The 18,204-nt window shown below is 49.4% G+C and overlaps 1 protein-coding gene across 1 annotated transcript; it reads right to left on the bottom strand.

Moving 5' to 3' along the window:
* Positions 1–16,009: 16,009 nt before the first annotated feature.
* LOC103299496 (cyclin-dependent kinase 16-like) lies at positions 16,010–17,816 on the bottom strand. Its single transcript, XM_054716808.1, has one exon. The coding sequence runs from the start codon at positions 17,740–17,742 to the stop codon at positions 16,255–16,257; it is 1,488 nt and encodes a 495-aa protein (XP_054572783.1). The 5' UTR covers positions 17,743–17,816; the 3' UTR covers positions 16,010–16,254.
* Positions 17,817–18,204: the final 388 nt, after the last annotated feature.

Raw genomic sequence — 18,204 nt, 5'->3', positions numbered from 1 at the left:
CCGAGGTCCCAGGCCTGACCTCAGCACCGACGCAAATTCATTCGTCTAGTCTCTAAATCTCATTTGGTTTGTCTGTTTTCCCTAATAAGAAGAATAGAATTAGCTTGCTGCTCAGCAGGGCTCCGGTATGGAATTTACGTAAATTACCTCGTTAATAAAATTACTAAATATAGCATCAACATGGTTACAAAGGAAAAATTAAAGCTCTTAGAATGCGAGTGTCTTTAAAAAACGAAGCAATGTTCCACCATGAAGGGAAATGAAATTTAGCTTCTTAACCAGTAAGTACAACATGGGGGAAAGGGAGAGAGGGAAGATTAGGGAGGACTGGAGACAAAGACGAGAAAGGGAGGGAAGAAATCTCTAAGCTAGACACAGAGGTAGCCATTTAATTAATCGCTCCCCAGGGATTTGCTGGGTCTTCGGAACCAGGTCAAGAATATAAACAGTTCTTGCCTTCCCGAAAAAGGTATTCCGATTACCTCCTTTTGCGGCAGAGATCGCTCCAATAAAATGAAGGCGCTAGATATGACAATAGGTCAGAGGAAGAGAGAGAGAGAGAGAGAGAGAGAGAGAGAGAGAGAGAGAGAGAGCCAAAACTGTAGAAAGAGTAATGTAACAAACTGTAGGCAGAAACTGACTTTTCGTTGTATTAGAGCAACCTAAAGGAGAAACACAGGAGAGACCCCGATGTTTCAATTCCTCCCTCTCTTTTGGTGCCTTTGCAGAAAATGTCCTCTGGACCCTGCTTCCCAGAGTCCCTTCTAACCCGTCACTCTCTATTCAGTCCTCCTCTGTTTCAACACTCTCTTGTGTCACATCTCTAACCTCCTATAGACCATCTTCATAGGGCTACAGAGGCACCTTCGGGAAGTCAGCTTAGATCATGTTATTGTGCTGGAAAAGTCCAGTCCCTGTTATTCTCACCCCATACTCCTCGGCTTGATGTTCAAGGCCTCTACCCCTCCACCTGACCCCTCACTGCCTGTCCAGCCTCCTCCACAAGATCCTCCTTGGCCTCTCACGCCCAATGATGCCAGAAGGATGCTGTGCAGACATGCCCTCTGCAGCCTCCTTGCATCTGTCCACACCCAGGTGTCCTGGCCCACCTCACACGTGACTTCTCCATCCCTCTGTTTCCCAGAACACCTCCTATCTAGCTCCATATGGTACTCATCCTGACTTACCAGGAGCGTCAATTGTTTACACGTATTGTGGATGAAAGGGGCCACATGCTGACCTGACAAGCTCAGGGGAGGCCTGCATGGCGGTCTTGCAAACTCAGAGACCTAAAGTAACCACAAAAAATGGTCTGAAATTAAACTTTAACTAAAAGCAATTATGGTGGGTAGTCACCTCCTAGGCTGGTATCTTCACTGACAAGGTCAACCTTTACCTTAACTGAGCCTATCTGTCTTTCTGCATCTATGATAACATACCCTTGAAATGTCTGGGTAACTTGTAACTTCCCTTTTTCTGGAGCCCTTGGGGCACAACCAAATGTGGTGGGTGCCAGGACAGATACCACAGATTCCTTCATTATCATGTTAATTGTCCCTGCACCCACCTAAGTATGTGCCTATCATTTTACTTTTTATCCAATCCCAGGGGTTTCCTCGCTTTGCTTTCTCCTGCCTCTCTAATCTATCACCAATGGATTTCATGTAACTCACCTACGTCCCTTTCCTTTGATTGCAATGTATAAATACAGATGTAACCCACCATTCTCCGGAGCATTACCTCAATTCATTGAGGTTCTGCTTCCCCGCATATATCCACAGTTTGGCTCAAATAAACTCACAAAAATTCTTTACAGGTTTCAATGTTTTTTTTTTTTTTTTTTTTTTTTTTTTTTTTACATTAACAGTATGAACACAAGGCAGCTGGGGGCAGGGAACCAGCCAGACCAGGTTCGAGGCCCAGCTGTACGATCTGCCAGCTGCTGTGGAACCCAGCTTCCCTACCTGTAAAAGGGCATGGAGGGTCCACACCATCCAGCTGTCCAGGGGATCAAATTGTGGAATGCCTTCAAAACACGAATGCAGAGCAAGCCTCTGGTAACATGGGTGTTTGTATTCTTGTCTGTCTCCCTTTGGGCTGTGGGCTCCTTCAGAAAATGTCAGTGTCTTCTTCAACTTGATGATCCCAGCAGCCAACATCATACCTCTCACATAACACAGAGATTTTCAACCGGTGCGCCGCAAGAATTTTTAAAACATGCAACACTTGACTATTTAGTCAGGGGCACTGACCTCTTTTCCCTTAGACTGTCAAATAAAAAATAACAGCAGCCAACCCAACGATAGCCATCCGGTATGAATGAATAAAAATTATACTTATATTTTTTTGGTCAGATCAGCAAAAAATAGAACAAATTTTTGGGTGTGCTGCAGAATTTCAGTAATTAGTTTATGTGTGACAAGAGATGAAAAAGGTTGAAAATTGCTGACATAACAGGTTTTTACAATTTTTTGAATGAATAAGGGCATGAACGGTGAGGGCCCCCTCATTCCTGGTCACCCTCCCATTCAGGCTGAGGACCGGGCACCAGGGATCCAGTGAAAGAAAGAGCATATTGCTTATGGGGCTACACTTCTGGACACTCTGCCCCTTCTCAGCCTTTCCTCACAACCCTGCAGTGGCCATGGGCCTGGGACCGGTTTATAGCAGAGGATCCCATCCACCCTTCTCATGGCTCATGGACCAGGCTCCTTCATAAACAGGAGCTGCAGGTCACGTGAGCTGACAAACTCGGGGTTGTGGGTCAGTATGTGCTGTGCTCCAGGGTGAGCAGCTGTGCCGTGGAGAACCAAAGCCAAGAACAATCCAGTATAAGGGGTGGAAGAGTTGCTAAGGCTGCCGAAACAAAGTGCTTCATATCAGGTGGTTTGACATAAATGTGCTGCGTCCCAGTTCTGGAGGCCAGAAGTCCAAGATCAAGGTGTGGGCAGGGATGGTTCCTGCGAAGGCTATGGGGAAGAATGTGTTCAGTCCCTGTCCGCTAGCTTCTGGTGGTTTCCCGGTAATCTTTGGCATTTCTTGGCTTGTGGGAACATCAGCCCACTCTCTGTCTTCATCTTTACATGACAGATTCTCTCTGTGTGTGTCTGTGTGCAAATTTCCCCTTTTTGTAAGGATACTAGACATACAGGAGTAGGGCCCACCTTAATGACCTCATTTTAACTAATTATAACTATAGTGACCCTGTTTTCAAATAAGGTCACGTTCTGAAGACATTAGAACGTAGACATATGGATTGGGAGGGGACACAATTTAACTCATTATAAGTGGGGAGCAGAAACTAGGATTAATCAAGAGGAGATGGACAGCAGGCAGGAAATGGAACAGATGTGTAGAGAGAGGCAGGCCAATCAGAGCTTGCAGCCTAAAAGGGGAGAGAGAGAGAGAGAGAGAGAGAGAGAGAGAGAGAGAGAGAGAGCGCTTGATTTTCAACTCCCCAGTTTTGAGCCACCAGACTCAGCTCTACTTGGGTTCTACGAGGTTCCTCAGAGCCCTTCAGGGAATCTTTTGATTGGATCTGAACTGAATGGCTTTCGGTGTCTAGGATGAGAATGACTTCTCTGACGTAGGGGCATGCAGAGGCTCCATTTGATCCAGAGCCTTCTCTTCAAAGCAACAGCAGCCAAGAGCAGAACCAAGGCCTCAGGGAAAAGCAATAAGCAAAGACACACAAACCTCCGACCACACTGGGCAGGTCTCGCCAAAGTTCCTCCTTCCCCTTCCTACCCCGGCTCACTGGTCCCTTTACAGGCCCCACCCCCTTCTCTCTGCTTCTGGGGCACTTGCCATCAGAGTCCCATGGAAGCCCCCCTCCGCCCAGAGCCTGCCAAGCCACCCGCATGGCAGATCTCGCTTGACCTTTAACTTACTTTATGAGGTTATTTTGAAAAGGGTTTAACTGTGCTGGAATCTCATTTATCTAGAGAGACTGCAGATTCCTTAGGGTAGGACACTCCCTAGGGCTTTGCTCCGTGATGTTCAGTAAACATTAATGGAATAACAAAATGATTGCATCTTATCTAATACCTATTAAAAGCAGGTAATTTACCATGGTGCTAACTGTAAGAGCTGGATGAAGGTAACCCCTGTTTCTAAGCTACCAGATTGTTCTCCCTGGAGGCAAGCAGCGTTAACGGTTTATTGTGTATCCCTCCGGAGATATTTTATGCGTCCGCAAGTGAATACATATAACGATGCTTTTTCTTCTTGTTACATATGCAGTAGTAGCCAGCCGTACAAACTGCTCTGCACTTTGCTTTTTTATGTCTTATTTTTATTTAGGAATCTATCTTGATGTGGTGATTTTAAACATGTGTCCACAACCAAGAATAAAGGCGTTAAGAAAATAAAGATATGACCACAGATGCCTTGATATCGTCTCCTCAAAAGTGAACTGCCCTCCCCCTGGCTGTGGGCTGGAATTAGTGACTTGCTTCTCATGAATAGAAAACAGCCCAAATGATGGGGTGTCATTTCAGAGATTAGGTTATAAACAAACTGCCCCTTCTGTCTGGGGAGCTCTCTTTCTCTCTCTTGAATCCCTTATCTGGGGAAGCCAGCTGTCGCATCCTGGAGACACTCAAGCAACCTCAGAGAGGCCTGCGCACCAGGTGAGGGACTGAGGCTGCCCACACTGTGTGAGTGTGGAAACTGATCTTTTTTTTTGGTTGATCCTCACCCGAGGATATTTTTCCCATTGATTTTTAGGGAGAGTGGAAGGGAGGGAGGGAGAGGGAGACAGAGAAACATGGATGTGAGAGAGACACATCGATTGATTGCCTCCTGCAGGAGCACCGGCTGGGGCCAGGGGTCGAACCTTCAACCCAGGTATGTGCCCTGGACTGGGAATTAAACCCCAGACCCTTCTGTGCATGGGCCAACGCTCTATCCACTGAGCCACACTAGCCAAGGTGAAACTGATCTAGGAAAGGAGGCAGACCTTCCATCTTCCCAATCATGTGTTGAGATGACCCCAGCAAACAGCTTAACTCCAGCCTGATGGGAGACCCCGGGCCAGACTCATTCAGCTAAGCTTCACCAAAACTCCTGCCCAGGGGAACGGTGAGTGAGTGCGTTTGTTGGCTTTAAGCTAACACATTTGTTATGAGGCAATAGATCCTTGGAGACCCTCCCACCGGAGTACATGGAGGGCGTGTCTATTTCTTTCCTCGGCTGTTTTGTATAGCATTGTCTGGACACAGCATTGCTTGTTTTAACCAGTACCCTACCGATGGCCATTTCGTCTTTTCCAAGCCAGTGTTCTTCAAACCAAGCTTGATAAACATCATTTCACATGTATGTGAGTATATTCATGGGTAAACTAGCAATGGGAAAGTCAAGTCAAAGGGCTCATGTTTTTGTAATTTTGATAAGTCCTGCAAGTCAGTTTGCTTAGAGGCTACACTAATTCAACAGGAGGGGGCTGGTGTGCCCAAAGCTCTCTGGCCTCTGGAACCCTTTTGGGACGGGCACGGAGAAGGCCCTTAACCTGCTTGGTGATTAAAGGATAGCTTTTGCATCTCAATAGGAAATGGATCAAAATACCCGGGTTTGTTTAGGATCCCAGAGGCTCCTTGCCCAGCAAATTCCATCCCTGCACTGAGATGTAACAGTAAAAGCAGCAGTGGCCACCGCCTGGCATGTTAAAAAAAATAATAAAACCAGATCAAGGCTAGTCTTCTTCAGTTCCTGCTCATCATAAGATGGGAAACACCCAGGGGGCTAAGAAAACCCTTGCTGTGCAGATGCAAAGGGATATCTGAGGTTTGCAGGTGTCCGGCGACCTTCAGTCCCCATAGGGAGTGTGGGAAGGGGCTGCTGGCCCCTCTGAACCCTGCCAGGTGGCCAGGCCTTCGAATACTCTGCGGCTCCAGCTTTTCTTTCTAAACGTCCGCTGGGGCTCGCGCAGCAGGAGGTTCTGGCTGCAGCCAGTGAAGAGGCTCTGAGATGACTAACGCAGCATGGTGCTGGCTCTCCTCCTCGCTCCTGCTTCTCTGGCTTTGGGCTCTTTGTTGTGGCCTCCTTCCCCCAGCAGTGTGCAGGCCCCTCCTGTCCTGGGTCTGGGAGGTGGAAGAGAACGGAAGGAAAAATCAGTCTCCTATGATTCTGAGGAGGGGAGAAGTTCAGGGGTGCAGACTTTTCCGGAATTCTATGACCTCGTCCTGGCTTTCGTTGTCCAACCGGAAGTGAATGGCTTCCTGTAAGAGCCTTTCATGCACTCACTCAACCCAACAATATCTACTGAGCACCTACTATGTGTAGTGCACTTGTCAGGTGCAGATCTCCAGCTTTTTCAGATCTATTCCCACTGAGACCTGGGATCTGGGCTCATTGCTAGATGCCAAGTACCATCCTGCGTGCTCTCGCTTACATAAAGAAACCCACCCCACCCGCCACCCTACCCCTGCTGTCCATTGCTCTTAGAACAAGTCCCTGCTCCTTCCTGATCCTGCTTCGGGGGCTCCATCTGGGTGTCCCACCGGAATGCTCTGGCTCACATTTTTCTCTCTAGCTTTCTTTCTCTTTCTTTCTCTCTCACTTCCTGCCTCAAAATCTGCAATCTAGCCACATTGAACCTATTTCTGTTTGTTCATCCATGTATTCAGTCATTTATTTGTTTATCACATATAACACATTGGGCGCTGTGTTAAATACTATGGGTATATGTATGAAAAAGGTGGTGGGATCCCTGCCACCAAGGAGCTAACTTCTGGTGTTGAAGGAAGATGATAAGTGAGCTAATAAGTAACCTATGCAAGCTGTGATGATGCCTTCAAGGAAATAATTTAGGTTATGGATAGAGAAGGGAGGATGAAGGCTGGCCAGGGATGACTTTCCAAAGATGTGACATTTAAGTTGAGGCCCAAGGATGGGATCTTGAGGACCTGCTTTCTGAGCAAAGGGAACAGGTTGGACAAAGCAAAGACATTGAGCCTTTAACCCCAGGCCTTCATTCATTGCTCCTCTTTTTTTCTGGCACCCTCCCCAGGCTAACTCCTGCTCATTCCACATAGGTGCCTCTTCCTCCAGGAAGTCTTCCCTGATCACCACACTCTGAATGAGCTGCCTCTTCTTGTGCTCCACTTGTAGACCATGCTTCCCCCCTCACCTGGAGTGGTTCGTGTTATACTGAATGTACTTTCTTCCCATCCTATATAATAAAAGGCTAATATGCAAATTGTCCCCTTGACCGGGAGCTCAACTGGGAGTTTGACCAGGGGGCGGGGCCAGCCTGCCAACTACCCCCGGCTCCTTCCCCCAGCTGCCCCATCCCCAATCACCTCCCCAGCCCAATTTGGGGCAGGGCCGACCGGCCAACCTCCCGTAGCCCCTCCCCCTGGCCAGCATGGCCTGATCATCCCTGATTGGGGTGGGCCAGCTGGACCCTACCTGTGCACGATTTCATGCACTGGGCCTCTAGTTTACTTATAAACTCTGGACTGGCCAGAACCACGTCTAGCTCATTTGCTGTTGGAGACTGTTGTGGGTTGAAGTATGTCTCTAAAACAAGTTAAGACGAGGTCTTGCTAGATTAGAGTGGGTCCTAAATCCAATGCCTGGTGTCCTTATATTAGAAAGAAGATTTGGAGATGGAGGTACACAGTGGGAAGAAGGTCAAGTGAATGTGGAAGTAGTGGGTGGAGTGATGTAGCTGTAAGCCAATGAGAACCAAGGATCGCTGGACACCACTAAAGCTAGGAAAAGGTGAGGATGAATTATTTCTCTAGAAGACTGAGAACGATTCAAGCCTTCAATCAAGGCGGCCCTTGAACAACTTGGTTTCAGACTTCTCGGCTCCAGAACTGTGAGAGAACAAATTTCTGCTGTTTTATGCCCTTTCCCCGCTTACACCCCGCCTCCAACTTGGGGTAATTTGTTAAGATAGCCAGAGGGTACTCATGCAGAGCCCCATCCAGGAGGGCGCCTGGTCCAGCACATTGTTCAGTTGAATGAATGAACTCCCTAAACTGCTGCCCACTCCGTGTCTAGTGTGTGACCTCGGAGTCCCATGTCCAACCAGGTGCCCTCGCATGGGCTGCTGGGCAGGCAAGAGGTCAGACTCCTGGCTTATGATTGCATGTGGGGACTCCTTCTTGCCATTTCTTGGGGAGATTTATTTTTTTGAATCTGAATCTTGAGAAAAATCAGTTGAGAAATCAGGAAAATGGGAAAAAATATTATAAGTCTCCTGCAAGAATACATGCTTGCAATCAACGTACGGACTGCACAGCTTTGAGAAAAACCCCTGATTTCTCCACTCAATGGAGTGGACAGCAAGAGCAGGCGACGCTGAGGCTTGGAACCAAGGGTTGAGGTGGACATTACTGGAGCGGGACTGGAGCAGGTAGGAGACACGTGGTAACGACCTGATCAGCCGTCATTGCCAAGCTAACAACTGTTTTTATGGCCCTGTCTGCTGCTAACGGTGAGTCACTCCTGCAAATAAAATACATATTACTAAGTTTATGTGTGCAGTATACTGTACACAGATACTTTGAACGCTGTTCTAAGAAATAACAATTTTAGAAGCAAAGTAAGTCCTTAAATTGGCAGGTTGACACATGATCCTATGCAATGGTATTAACCTGTCTGGGAGACCTGAGTGTCACGTATTTGAATACCACCTAAAATTGTTCTCTGGCATTTTCTAGAGTTTAAAAATTCACTAGAGGCTACAGGTCTTTGTAAATACTGCTAAGCGACATTTTTCTTTTTTATTAAACAGCTTTCTCAAAAAATATATTCATAATAACAAGTAAAGAATAGGAAAACGATTGGAAGTATTTTAAAATATATTTTTATTGATTTCAGAGAGAAAGGGAGAGGGAGAGAGAGAATCATTGGTCGGCTGCCTTCTGCACATCCCCTACTGAGGACTGAGCCCCTAACCCAGGCATGTGCCCTGACCGGAATAGAATGGTTCATAGGTTGATGCTCAACCACTGAGCAACACCGGCCAGGCTATTGGAAGTATTTTAAAAATAACATGATTTTGGGAATTCTGATTACTTGCTTCCAAATCTGGAAGATTTCTATCAGTTGGGAATTTGGAAATACTATAGTCCTGCCTTAGAAATAGCTGCTGCTCCTCCAGTAGCGAGGGGCTCCGTCCCAAACACTTACAGTCTCTTTCTTTGGGCTGAAAGTAGACTCTGGTGGGAGTCCGGCTTTGTCTTCAGCGAGTTGGGTGACCTTGGGCAAGCATGTCACCTGTGCGAGCAGTTTTCCCGCCCCCATTCCAGTTCCCTGAACACCTTTCTGGAGGAGCTCGCAGGTGTCTCTCGGCCCTGCAGCCTGTCCTGCGTCAGGAGTGTCATTTGGGGAAGATTTGTTTGCTGCTTGTCACTGGTGTTTGTTACTTGGCTTCATCCTCATCACGAGCCTGTGAGGGAAGCTGTATTATTCTATTGTACAGATGCGAAAGTCGGGGCTCAGGGAGGTCATGTGTTGTGCCCATGGTCACACAGTTGGTAAGTGGCAGGTCAAGGCGAAAGGGGCTGGGGATGGTCCTGTGAAGTAGCCTCTGGGTTTGGGGGGAACTGGGCTACACCAAGAGCCCCCCTCTCCCTCCTGCTCTGTCTGCATTTCTCACCAGCTGCACAGAAAGAGCCGACTGCGGGCGCTTTATGGACCAGAGGGAAGGTTGCACCACGTGGGAACTGCTGGCTGTCCCTACACTGCCACAGCCTTGGATACCATGCTGAGGAGAGAAAAACAATTTGGTGCAGATTAAAGTGTGGCTGGGGTACAGGCTGCTGTGTCTTCTTCCCCCTCCAAGGGGGCTTGGTGAGAGGTCCTTGTGTGCTGGCCACTGCCAGGCCTGGGCTAAGAGGTGGGCCCTTGGAGAGATGGGGGCAGGTGAGGAAATGATTTCTTGGCAGTGCTGGGTACAGCTGGAGGGTACTGGTGGGGGCAATGGAATCACCTTTTCTACTCTTGTGCCTCAGTGTCCCCTTCCATAAAGTGGAAGGGGTCGCTCTGGGGGGGGGAATGGCAATTCCTTCCTAATTCTTATTTCCTGGTTGTACAATCAAAATAAAGTTGCCTCGCCTGGCCAGTGTGGCTCAGTTGTTTAGTGTTGACCCAGGAACCAATAGGTTGCTGGTTTGATTCCCAATCAGGGCACATACCAAGGTTTCAGGCTCAATCCCCAGTGTGTGTGTGGGGTGGGGGGGGCATGAAGAAGGCAGCCAATCCATGATGTTCTTCCCTCATTGATATTTCTCTCTATTCCTCTCCCTTTAAAACAGTAATAAAGTTGTCTTTATGCTCCCACTTTTAAAAAGTCCTTGATGATATAAATGTTGAGCACTAGAATGAACAGATGGCTTGATATTTATGTCACAAATGGGGTCCTCACTTGGCCAGAGGATCCTTGCAGGTATATCTGGGGCAGGAAGCTTCCTTCTGTCAGGGACTGAATTGTGCTCCCTCCAAACTCACATGTTGAAGTCCTAAGCCCCAAATGTGAGTGAATCTAGACTTAGGGCTCTTAGAAGGTAATTAAGGTTAAATAAGGTCTTAAGGGTGGGTCTCTAATCAGAGGAGGAGGAGGAGGAGGAGGAGGAGAGGAAGAAGGGGAGGAGGAAGGAGGGACCTCTTTCCGCACACAGAGTAAGGACCATGTGAAGATACTGCGAGAAGGGGGTCATCTGCAGGCCAAAGAGAGAGGCCCTGCCCTAGCTGGTTTGGCTCGGTGGATAGAGCGTCGGCCTGTGGACCGAAGGGTCCCAGGTTTGATTCCAGTCAAGGGCACTGTACCTTGGTTGCAGGCCCCTCCCTGGGGTGCTTGCAGGGAGCAACCAACCGATTTGTTTCTCTCACAACAATGTTTCTCTGTCTTTCCCTCTTTCTTCCACTCTCTCTAAAAGATCAATAGAAAAATATCCCTGGGTGAGGATTAACACAACAAAACAAAAATAGAGAGAGAGTTCTCACCAGAAACCAACCCTGCTGGCACCTGCATCTTGAACTTCAGCCTCCAGATCATGATAAAATAAATTTCAGTTTTTAAGCCACCCAGTCTGGCAGCCCAAGCTAATATAAGTCTTAGTCCATTCTGGCTGCTATGAAAATACCACAGCCTGATAGCTTATAAACAATGTGCTTTTATTTCTCAGAGCTACGGTATCTGGGAAGTCCCAGATCAGGGCCCAGCAAGGTCAGGTGAGGGTCACAGCTGGAATCTCACAGGATGGAAGAGGCCAGGAGCTCTCTTAGGCCTATGTTTAAGGGCGCTAATCCCATTAGCGATTAGATGACCCAATCTTCTCCTGAAGGCCCCACTCCTGATAACTTTGAATTTGGGGAGGTTAGGATTTCAACATGTAAACTTTGAGAGACAAATATTTTAGATATAGCATGAACCCTTCTTGTTCTGATTGGCATATACATGAGCTTTGACTTAATAATTACTGTATGAAGAAGAGGTGTGTGTGTGTGGGTATGGATGTTGTGTAGGGATGTGTGTGGGCATGTGTAAGGATATGTGTGTGCAGGAGTGTGTGAGTAGGGGTGTGAGTGTTAGGGGTGTGTGTAGCTGTATATGTAGGTATGTGTGTAGAACTATCTGTGTAGTATGTATAATGGTATATGTGTAGAGTTGTGTACACACAGAGGGGTATGTGTGTAGGGGTGTGTGTGTGTACATTCTTCACTTTAGACAAATACTCAGAAACCTCAGCAGAGATAGAGTGAGAGACCCCTGGAGCATGTGAGGCCCCTCTCTGTGGGGAAGATCTCACCACAGAGGAGCCCCTTCTGAAGCCCAGAAAGTACCTGTGACCTGAAGGCCAAGTACTGTGTTTCTTGGCTCTCCTTGCTCTGTTCCCCCATCCCCACAGGGGCCAGGCAACGGACCCAGCCAGCTGTATCTCCGTCTCCTAGCAACTGTCCTTGGAAGGTGGACAGCAAATAACAAGGTCTGGAGGCTGGGCTGCTTCGGGAGGGCAGCAGAAGAGCTGGACCTGGGCTGCTACTCCTGGGAGCCCATACCCCCAGGGCTAGTCAGTGCTCTCTCATTGGTGTTGTGTGGGTTGGGGCACCATGCACATTTAACTGTATAATTTGTGTTGACAGAATGGATGGGACTGTTTCATCAAGCAATTACACAAAGGAATCTGACTTGTTCAAAACACAAAGGCGACAGCCGGCAAAAATTAATGTGCACGCATGCTCTGCACTGTGTTTGCCACCTCACTTAATGAGGGGGACGTTCCCTCCCCTCTGAGTTACTCACGGAGGGAAAGGAAGGCAGACAAAGTTGTTTACTGGCTAAGTGAGCACAATTCGAGCAAGAAGCGTTCCCTCCCTCTGCCATTCCCTTATGCCTGGGATCCTCCTACTTTGGCCATCTCTAGTATGAGTGGGACTGGGACAGTCATACTCTGCTCTGTGACATTCTTAACTAGAGGTCACTTGGGTGAAGGTCAAAGGTAGCCTTGGAGTAAAAGCAATGTCACAGAAGGCTGCTTGCAGCTGAGAATGGGAGAAGCAGGTGGAGGGAGGGGGACAGGAGGGGGGATGAAGAGCGGCTGTCTTCTCTGCCTGCTTTGCCTAGGTGGCAAGAGGACCCTTTCTCCCTTTTCTTTTTCTTTGCTTCCCTTTGGTTTCCTTCTCTCTCCTTGACTTTTTCTCTCTTCTTCCTTTCCTCCCCTCCCCTCCATGTTCCCCCCTGTCCCATTTTTGAAAAGGGGTTCATGGAGGGAGGTTTAGCAGGATCCTGAGCCTTAGCAGCTACAAATGGGAGGGACAGTGTGGAAGGCTGAAAGGAGCAGGCTTGGGAGTTGGTAGGCCAGAGCCTCTATCTATGTCCGGCTTTGCCACTGGATAGCTGTGTGATCCTAGGCAGCTGAGCCTCGGTTGGCTCACTTCTAAAGCACAGGGTTAGACTAGATGGTGTTCAGAGCCCTTCGCAGCTCTAACATTTTAGTACACCCCCTTGGCTGTTCCACTCAAGTCCAAGATTTGGTGCTGCCTCCTGGGCACCCCTAAGTGTTACCGTAGACTGTCAGTCAGAGAGCCAGGAGTCTCCCCACTGGCCAAGATGGTGCAGGGGGAGGTTCATACACCTAATAGACAAAAGCTAGAAAGACAAATGGTCAGGACCCAAGCACATCAAAAGCTAGCAATATAGTTGGATAGAAAAAAGCCCTCCCCTCCCTATCCCTAGAAGAACCGAGGGCTTGAGCAGGAGGGGGGATGGTCTTTGAGATGGGAGTCCACCATTCTCCCAGGTTGTGCAGCACCTGAATAAAACCTCCTTCCTTTGGCACCAACTCCTGCCTCAGGACTTTGGCTTTCCTTGTGGGAGGTAGCCAAACCTGCTTTTTTCGGTTACATGAGAGACTGCCCACCATCACAGCAGGGTGAATGGGGAAGGGTAAGGGGCAGAGCTGACTGTGCTGGTCAGCCTTCGCAGCTGACTTGGAAAACGCTGGGCGGGGCAATACCTAAGTACAGGACTTCTGGTTCCCTCATCACTGTATATTTTCCCACGTAAAAATGTCTTTATTATTACTGGAGCACACATTCATGATGTAAAAAGAAATTCAATTGGATAAGAGAAATTCCCCTACCCATATTCACCCCTGAGGTATATGTTCCCAACGTTTCTGAAAACATACATATAAATATGTAACCTATGTGCTTTGATTAGTGGGATTTTGATTCTCACTTTGATTTTCTGACTCATGGCCTGCTGACATGCTGACCACCAGGACCGTCACAGCAAAGGAGAGAAGGGAGCAGCTTCCCCGGGGGCAGGCAGAGGCAAACTGTCCCCTGCTGCAAGCTGGGTCCTGCCTTTTGGGCACCAGGAGCCTTCACAGTCTCTCCTGGTGCAGGTTGTGTGTAAATTTCAACCTGAGCTTTAGACCCTGTGATGGTTAATTTCATGTGCCAACTTGAGGGGGGGAGGGGGGAGCTAAGAGATGCCCAGAAAACTAGGAAAACATCATTTCTGGGTATAATCTGAAAGAGGGTAGCATTTGAATCAATACCCTGAGTCAAAAAGGTAGCCCTCACTAATGAGGGTGAGCTGCATGAAATCTGCTGAGGACCTGCATAGAACACACCCTGGAGGAAGGAAGGGGAAATTCGCTCTCCTTGCTGTAGCTGAGACATTGGTCTTCTGCCCTTGGCCACCAGTGCTCCTGGTTCTCGGGCCTTTGGACTTGGACTGGATTACACCACCGGCTTTCCTGGTTTACCAGCTTACAGACGGCAGCCTGCAGGACTTCTTGGCCTCCATAGCCATGTGAGCCAACGTGAGCCAATTCCTGCAATATTTCCTACTGGCCTGATCTCGGGAGAACCTTCAATCACACAGACCTGTTGGTACATCTCCACAGAAGCCTGTGTAAAAGGCTAAGAACCTTCAAAGCAAGCCTAAAACCAGTTTGTTGTTAGAACAAAGGGCAGAATTTCCAGGGATCAATGCTTCCTTCTCTCTTCCTTTTAAGAAACATGACAAACACATGCCGCTTAGTGTAAAGAAATTAGAAACTAGATAAATCTATAGAAAAAAATAGTGTTCCTTTATTTAAAAATGCATGTAGTGTTTTACCAAAGAATACATACACTTTTAACACACATATTTAAATCGCCTTTTTCGTTGGCGTGATGTTTGCCACTTGAAGAGAGCTTGAGGTGACATGTCGTCTATTACGTCTCCTGGGACCTACACATGAAGCCACATTCATTCAGCCAGGCCCCGGGAACATGAAGATGAATATAACCTGGGTTCTTGCTTTGAAAGGTCTCACAGTCTGTTAGGAGAATGGTCCCTCCTAAATATAGTACAGTGTGGTGCACGCTCACATTTAGAAATACACTAAACAACATGGCAACAGAGAAGTATTGTATGGGATTAGGTAAACTTTGAGGCCATAGAGGTAACTTAGAGCATCTTCTTGCTCTGATGTTAGTCTAGATACACACTACTTACTCCCATTAGGAGAGAGCTTCAAGGGGCTTGCAGGTAGATTTGTGGAGAGGAAGCTCCATCTTTTACTTTTACTTTTGAGGCAGAGATGTAGGTGGTGACATTGCTGCCGAAGCCCTGCTTTGTTGGACCCCCACCTCCTGCGTCGGCAGCCTTTCCACGTGTTTGGGTCCATGTGTGTCTCACACTCTAGGGCAGTGATCCTGGCTTCATGCATGCGAGCCTTGTGATTTTACCAAGATGGGATAGACTCTGGTTATACATAGGTATCTTCCTGATAGGTCCCTAGACATCTGTGGGGGATCAGCCCTATGCTAACTGTCACTCATGCTGGAGGAGAGGTGTGGGTGGTGGGGACACTCTCACCCTTACTGGAAAGTGCATTTGACGTGATGTAAACGTCAACACGGGGAAGTGATATGTGCTGACTCAGGTTAACCGGACACAGAGTCCCTGAGACAAAGTAGAGGGCTTCTTATAGGTTGCTCTTAGGAGACACATCTGTGAGAAAATAAGATGGAATAGGCAGCAGAAACTGATGAACGATGATATTGCAGCTGAGGTTTTGGCTGATCCCAGGGAGAGAGCTCTGGAGCTGGGACAGGCCTTCAGAGTTGTCCTAAGCTGAGGCAAGGGTGTGGTGGCTGTGTATTTACACCAGCCAGTCACTGGTTGGTTATGGGCTGCCTCCTGGGAGGAGTAACAACGTTGGATAAACCAGTTCCCTCCCAGTAAGGGATGCAGCTCTGAGCTGTCAGCAGCCATATGCCCAGGATCAGGGGGCTGGATGTTCAGAGAAAAGGAGACCTTGGGAGATAATAACAATATCCACTCCAGCCCACCTTTTGTGCCACTCAGATCTACTTACTTCTTATATCTCATCTAGAAACAGGGCCTCCAGGATTCAGATTGGTCTCATTTTCTAAGAATTTGAAGGATTGGTGGACAAACCATACCTCCTATTCTACAGTTGATCTTTCTTTCTTTCTTTTCTTTCTTTCTTTCTTTCTTTCTTTCTTTCTTTTCTCTTTCTTTCTCTTTCTCCTTTCTCTTTCTCTTTTTCTTTTTCAAAGGAGTGATGGGAGCTTTGTTAGCACCCAGCAGACAGGCCAATGGGTGGTTGACAGGCCAATGGTCAGATGGTTGGACAGGCAGCCGGGAACATGTGGGCAGGCGAGCATGAACCAGGCAGGTAGGCAGGTAGCAAGCAGGGGGATGCAGTTGGGAGCTCTCCTGTGAAGGGTGTTGCATCCCTCCAGCCGCTGCCTGCTGGGGCCTGGGTGTGTGACTTAGAACTCGGTGTCCGCCACACGGAAGGCCGGCCTGCCTGAGTCAGGCACTGATGAGGAGTGAAGGCTGGCCTCCCTTTGTAGCTGGATCTCCTTTAGTGCAAATATGGAAGTCGTGTCAGGGAGTTTGTGGATCTGCTCTCCAAGACTGAAGAAGAACGGGTGCTTCATGGCGTCCTCTGCGGAGATCCGACTGCGGCCTTCATACTGCAGCAGCTTGGTGAGGAGATCAGCCCCATCGCTCTCAAGCCGGGGCGCGTGGCTCAAAAGGGCCTTGGCACGGTACTGGGGGTAATTGTGTGCCTTGAACTCTTCGTTGGACAGGATGTCCGGCCATGTCTCCTCAGTTGGGGTTCCCAAGATGTGGAAGATGAGGTGCAGCTGCTCCTCCACTGTGGAGCCTGGGAAGAGGGGCCGGCCCGTGACCATCTCGTAGAAAATGCAGCCCACGCCCCACATGTCAATGTGGGTGGAGTAGTGTGTGCACCCGAGCAGGAGGTCGGGCGGCCGGTACCACAGCGTCACCACCTCGTTGGAGTAGGTCTTCATTAGGATTGACTTGGTCCGGGCCAGGCCGAAGTCGGCCAGCTTGAGCTCTCCTCTCTCGTTGATGAGCAAGTTCTGGGGGTTGAGGTCGCGGTGCAGCACCTTCTTCCGGTGGCAGTAGGCCAGGCCCCGGAGCAGCTGGAACAGGAACAGCCTCACGTTGTGCATGTTGATGACGTTCCCACAGGCAGCCAGGTACTGCTTCAGGTCCTTGTCCAGGCACTCAAAGACCAGGATGAGGGACCTCTCCATGTAGATGACGTCATGCAGCGTGACGATGTTGGCATGTCTGAGGTCCCTGAGCAGGCACACTTCCCAGATGGCAGTGCAGGGTGCCCCCTCTCCGTGTTCCAGTTTGATCTCCTTGAGTGCCACGAGGCTGTCGGTGAGCTTGCTTTTGCCTTTGTAAACGGTGGCATGGGTACCCTCACCCAGCTTGTCCAGCTTGACATAGGACTCCAGTTTCTCAAAGCCAATCTCGGACAGGCTGACATGGTGGAGGAGGTGGCTGAGGGGCTTGTTGAAGATGGGTCTGTTGAGGGCCAGCTTCTCCAGGCAGCCCTCGGGCAGCCGGCTACCAGCTGCCAGTGACAGGCGCTCGCTGATGTCCTCAGTGAAGATCTTGCACAGGGGATGGGTGTGCTTGCGCACCCTCACTGGTGACTGTACCTCACCCCAGGATGTGGCTGAAGCCTGGCCCCTTTCCCCCTCAGGCCCCATCTTCAGGTTCTGGTGTACAATCTCGGGCGCAGAGCTGAGCGGTACCCACGCAGAATGAAGTTCCCCAGGGGCGGCACGGGTGGGGGCCTCTCCAAGATCACTGCCACCTCCGCAGCCGCTCTCATCTGGTCCTCTCTGTTCCGGGGAACTGTTGGTCTTGTGCATGCCTGGGCCCCCTCTGAGTGTCACTGACAGCCGCCCTTTGATCTTCATCTTATCCATGGCGACCGCTATAACTAGAAGATTGGCTCCTCCCGGGGTAGATTTCTGAAGGTTTAGTAACAGTTAGAACCCCGGGATCTGGAACAGTAACGGTGGGGGCGCGCGCCAGCAACCCCAGCGCCTCGGGGCCTGCGCAGAGGCGCCTGGGGCAGCGCGAGGGCTGAGGCGGAGGGATCTCCTTCCCCCAGTTCGCCAATGGGCGGTCCCCTGGCTGCTGGCCCCGGCCTCCGGCCTCCGCAGATGGAGCAGAGGCAGAGGCGGAGGCAAAAGCGGAGGCAGAGGCGGCATTGCGCTCCATGGCCAGGAGCGTGGCCACGGCAGGCCATGTCCCGGGCTCCTTGGCTCCAGCTGGGCTCCAAGCGCACGCGGAGGCTCCCAGCCACTGCTCTCCGAGACTCGCAGATCCTAGGGACCAAGCACCGCGCGCCGCCTGCTACAGTTGATCTTGAAGCCATAACTGAT

This window comes from Eptesicus fuscus, chromosome 6, assembly GCF_027574615.1.
Source record: "Eptesicus fuscus isolate TK198812 chromosome 6, DD_ASM_mEF_20220401, whole genome shotgun sequence".
NCBI lineage: Eukaryota > Metazoa > Chordata > Mammalia > Chiroptera > Vespertilionidae > Eptesicus > Eptesicus fuscus.
Note: the sequence above shows the minus strand (reverse complement) of the source record. Positions and strands in the feature narration are given on the sequence as shown.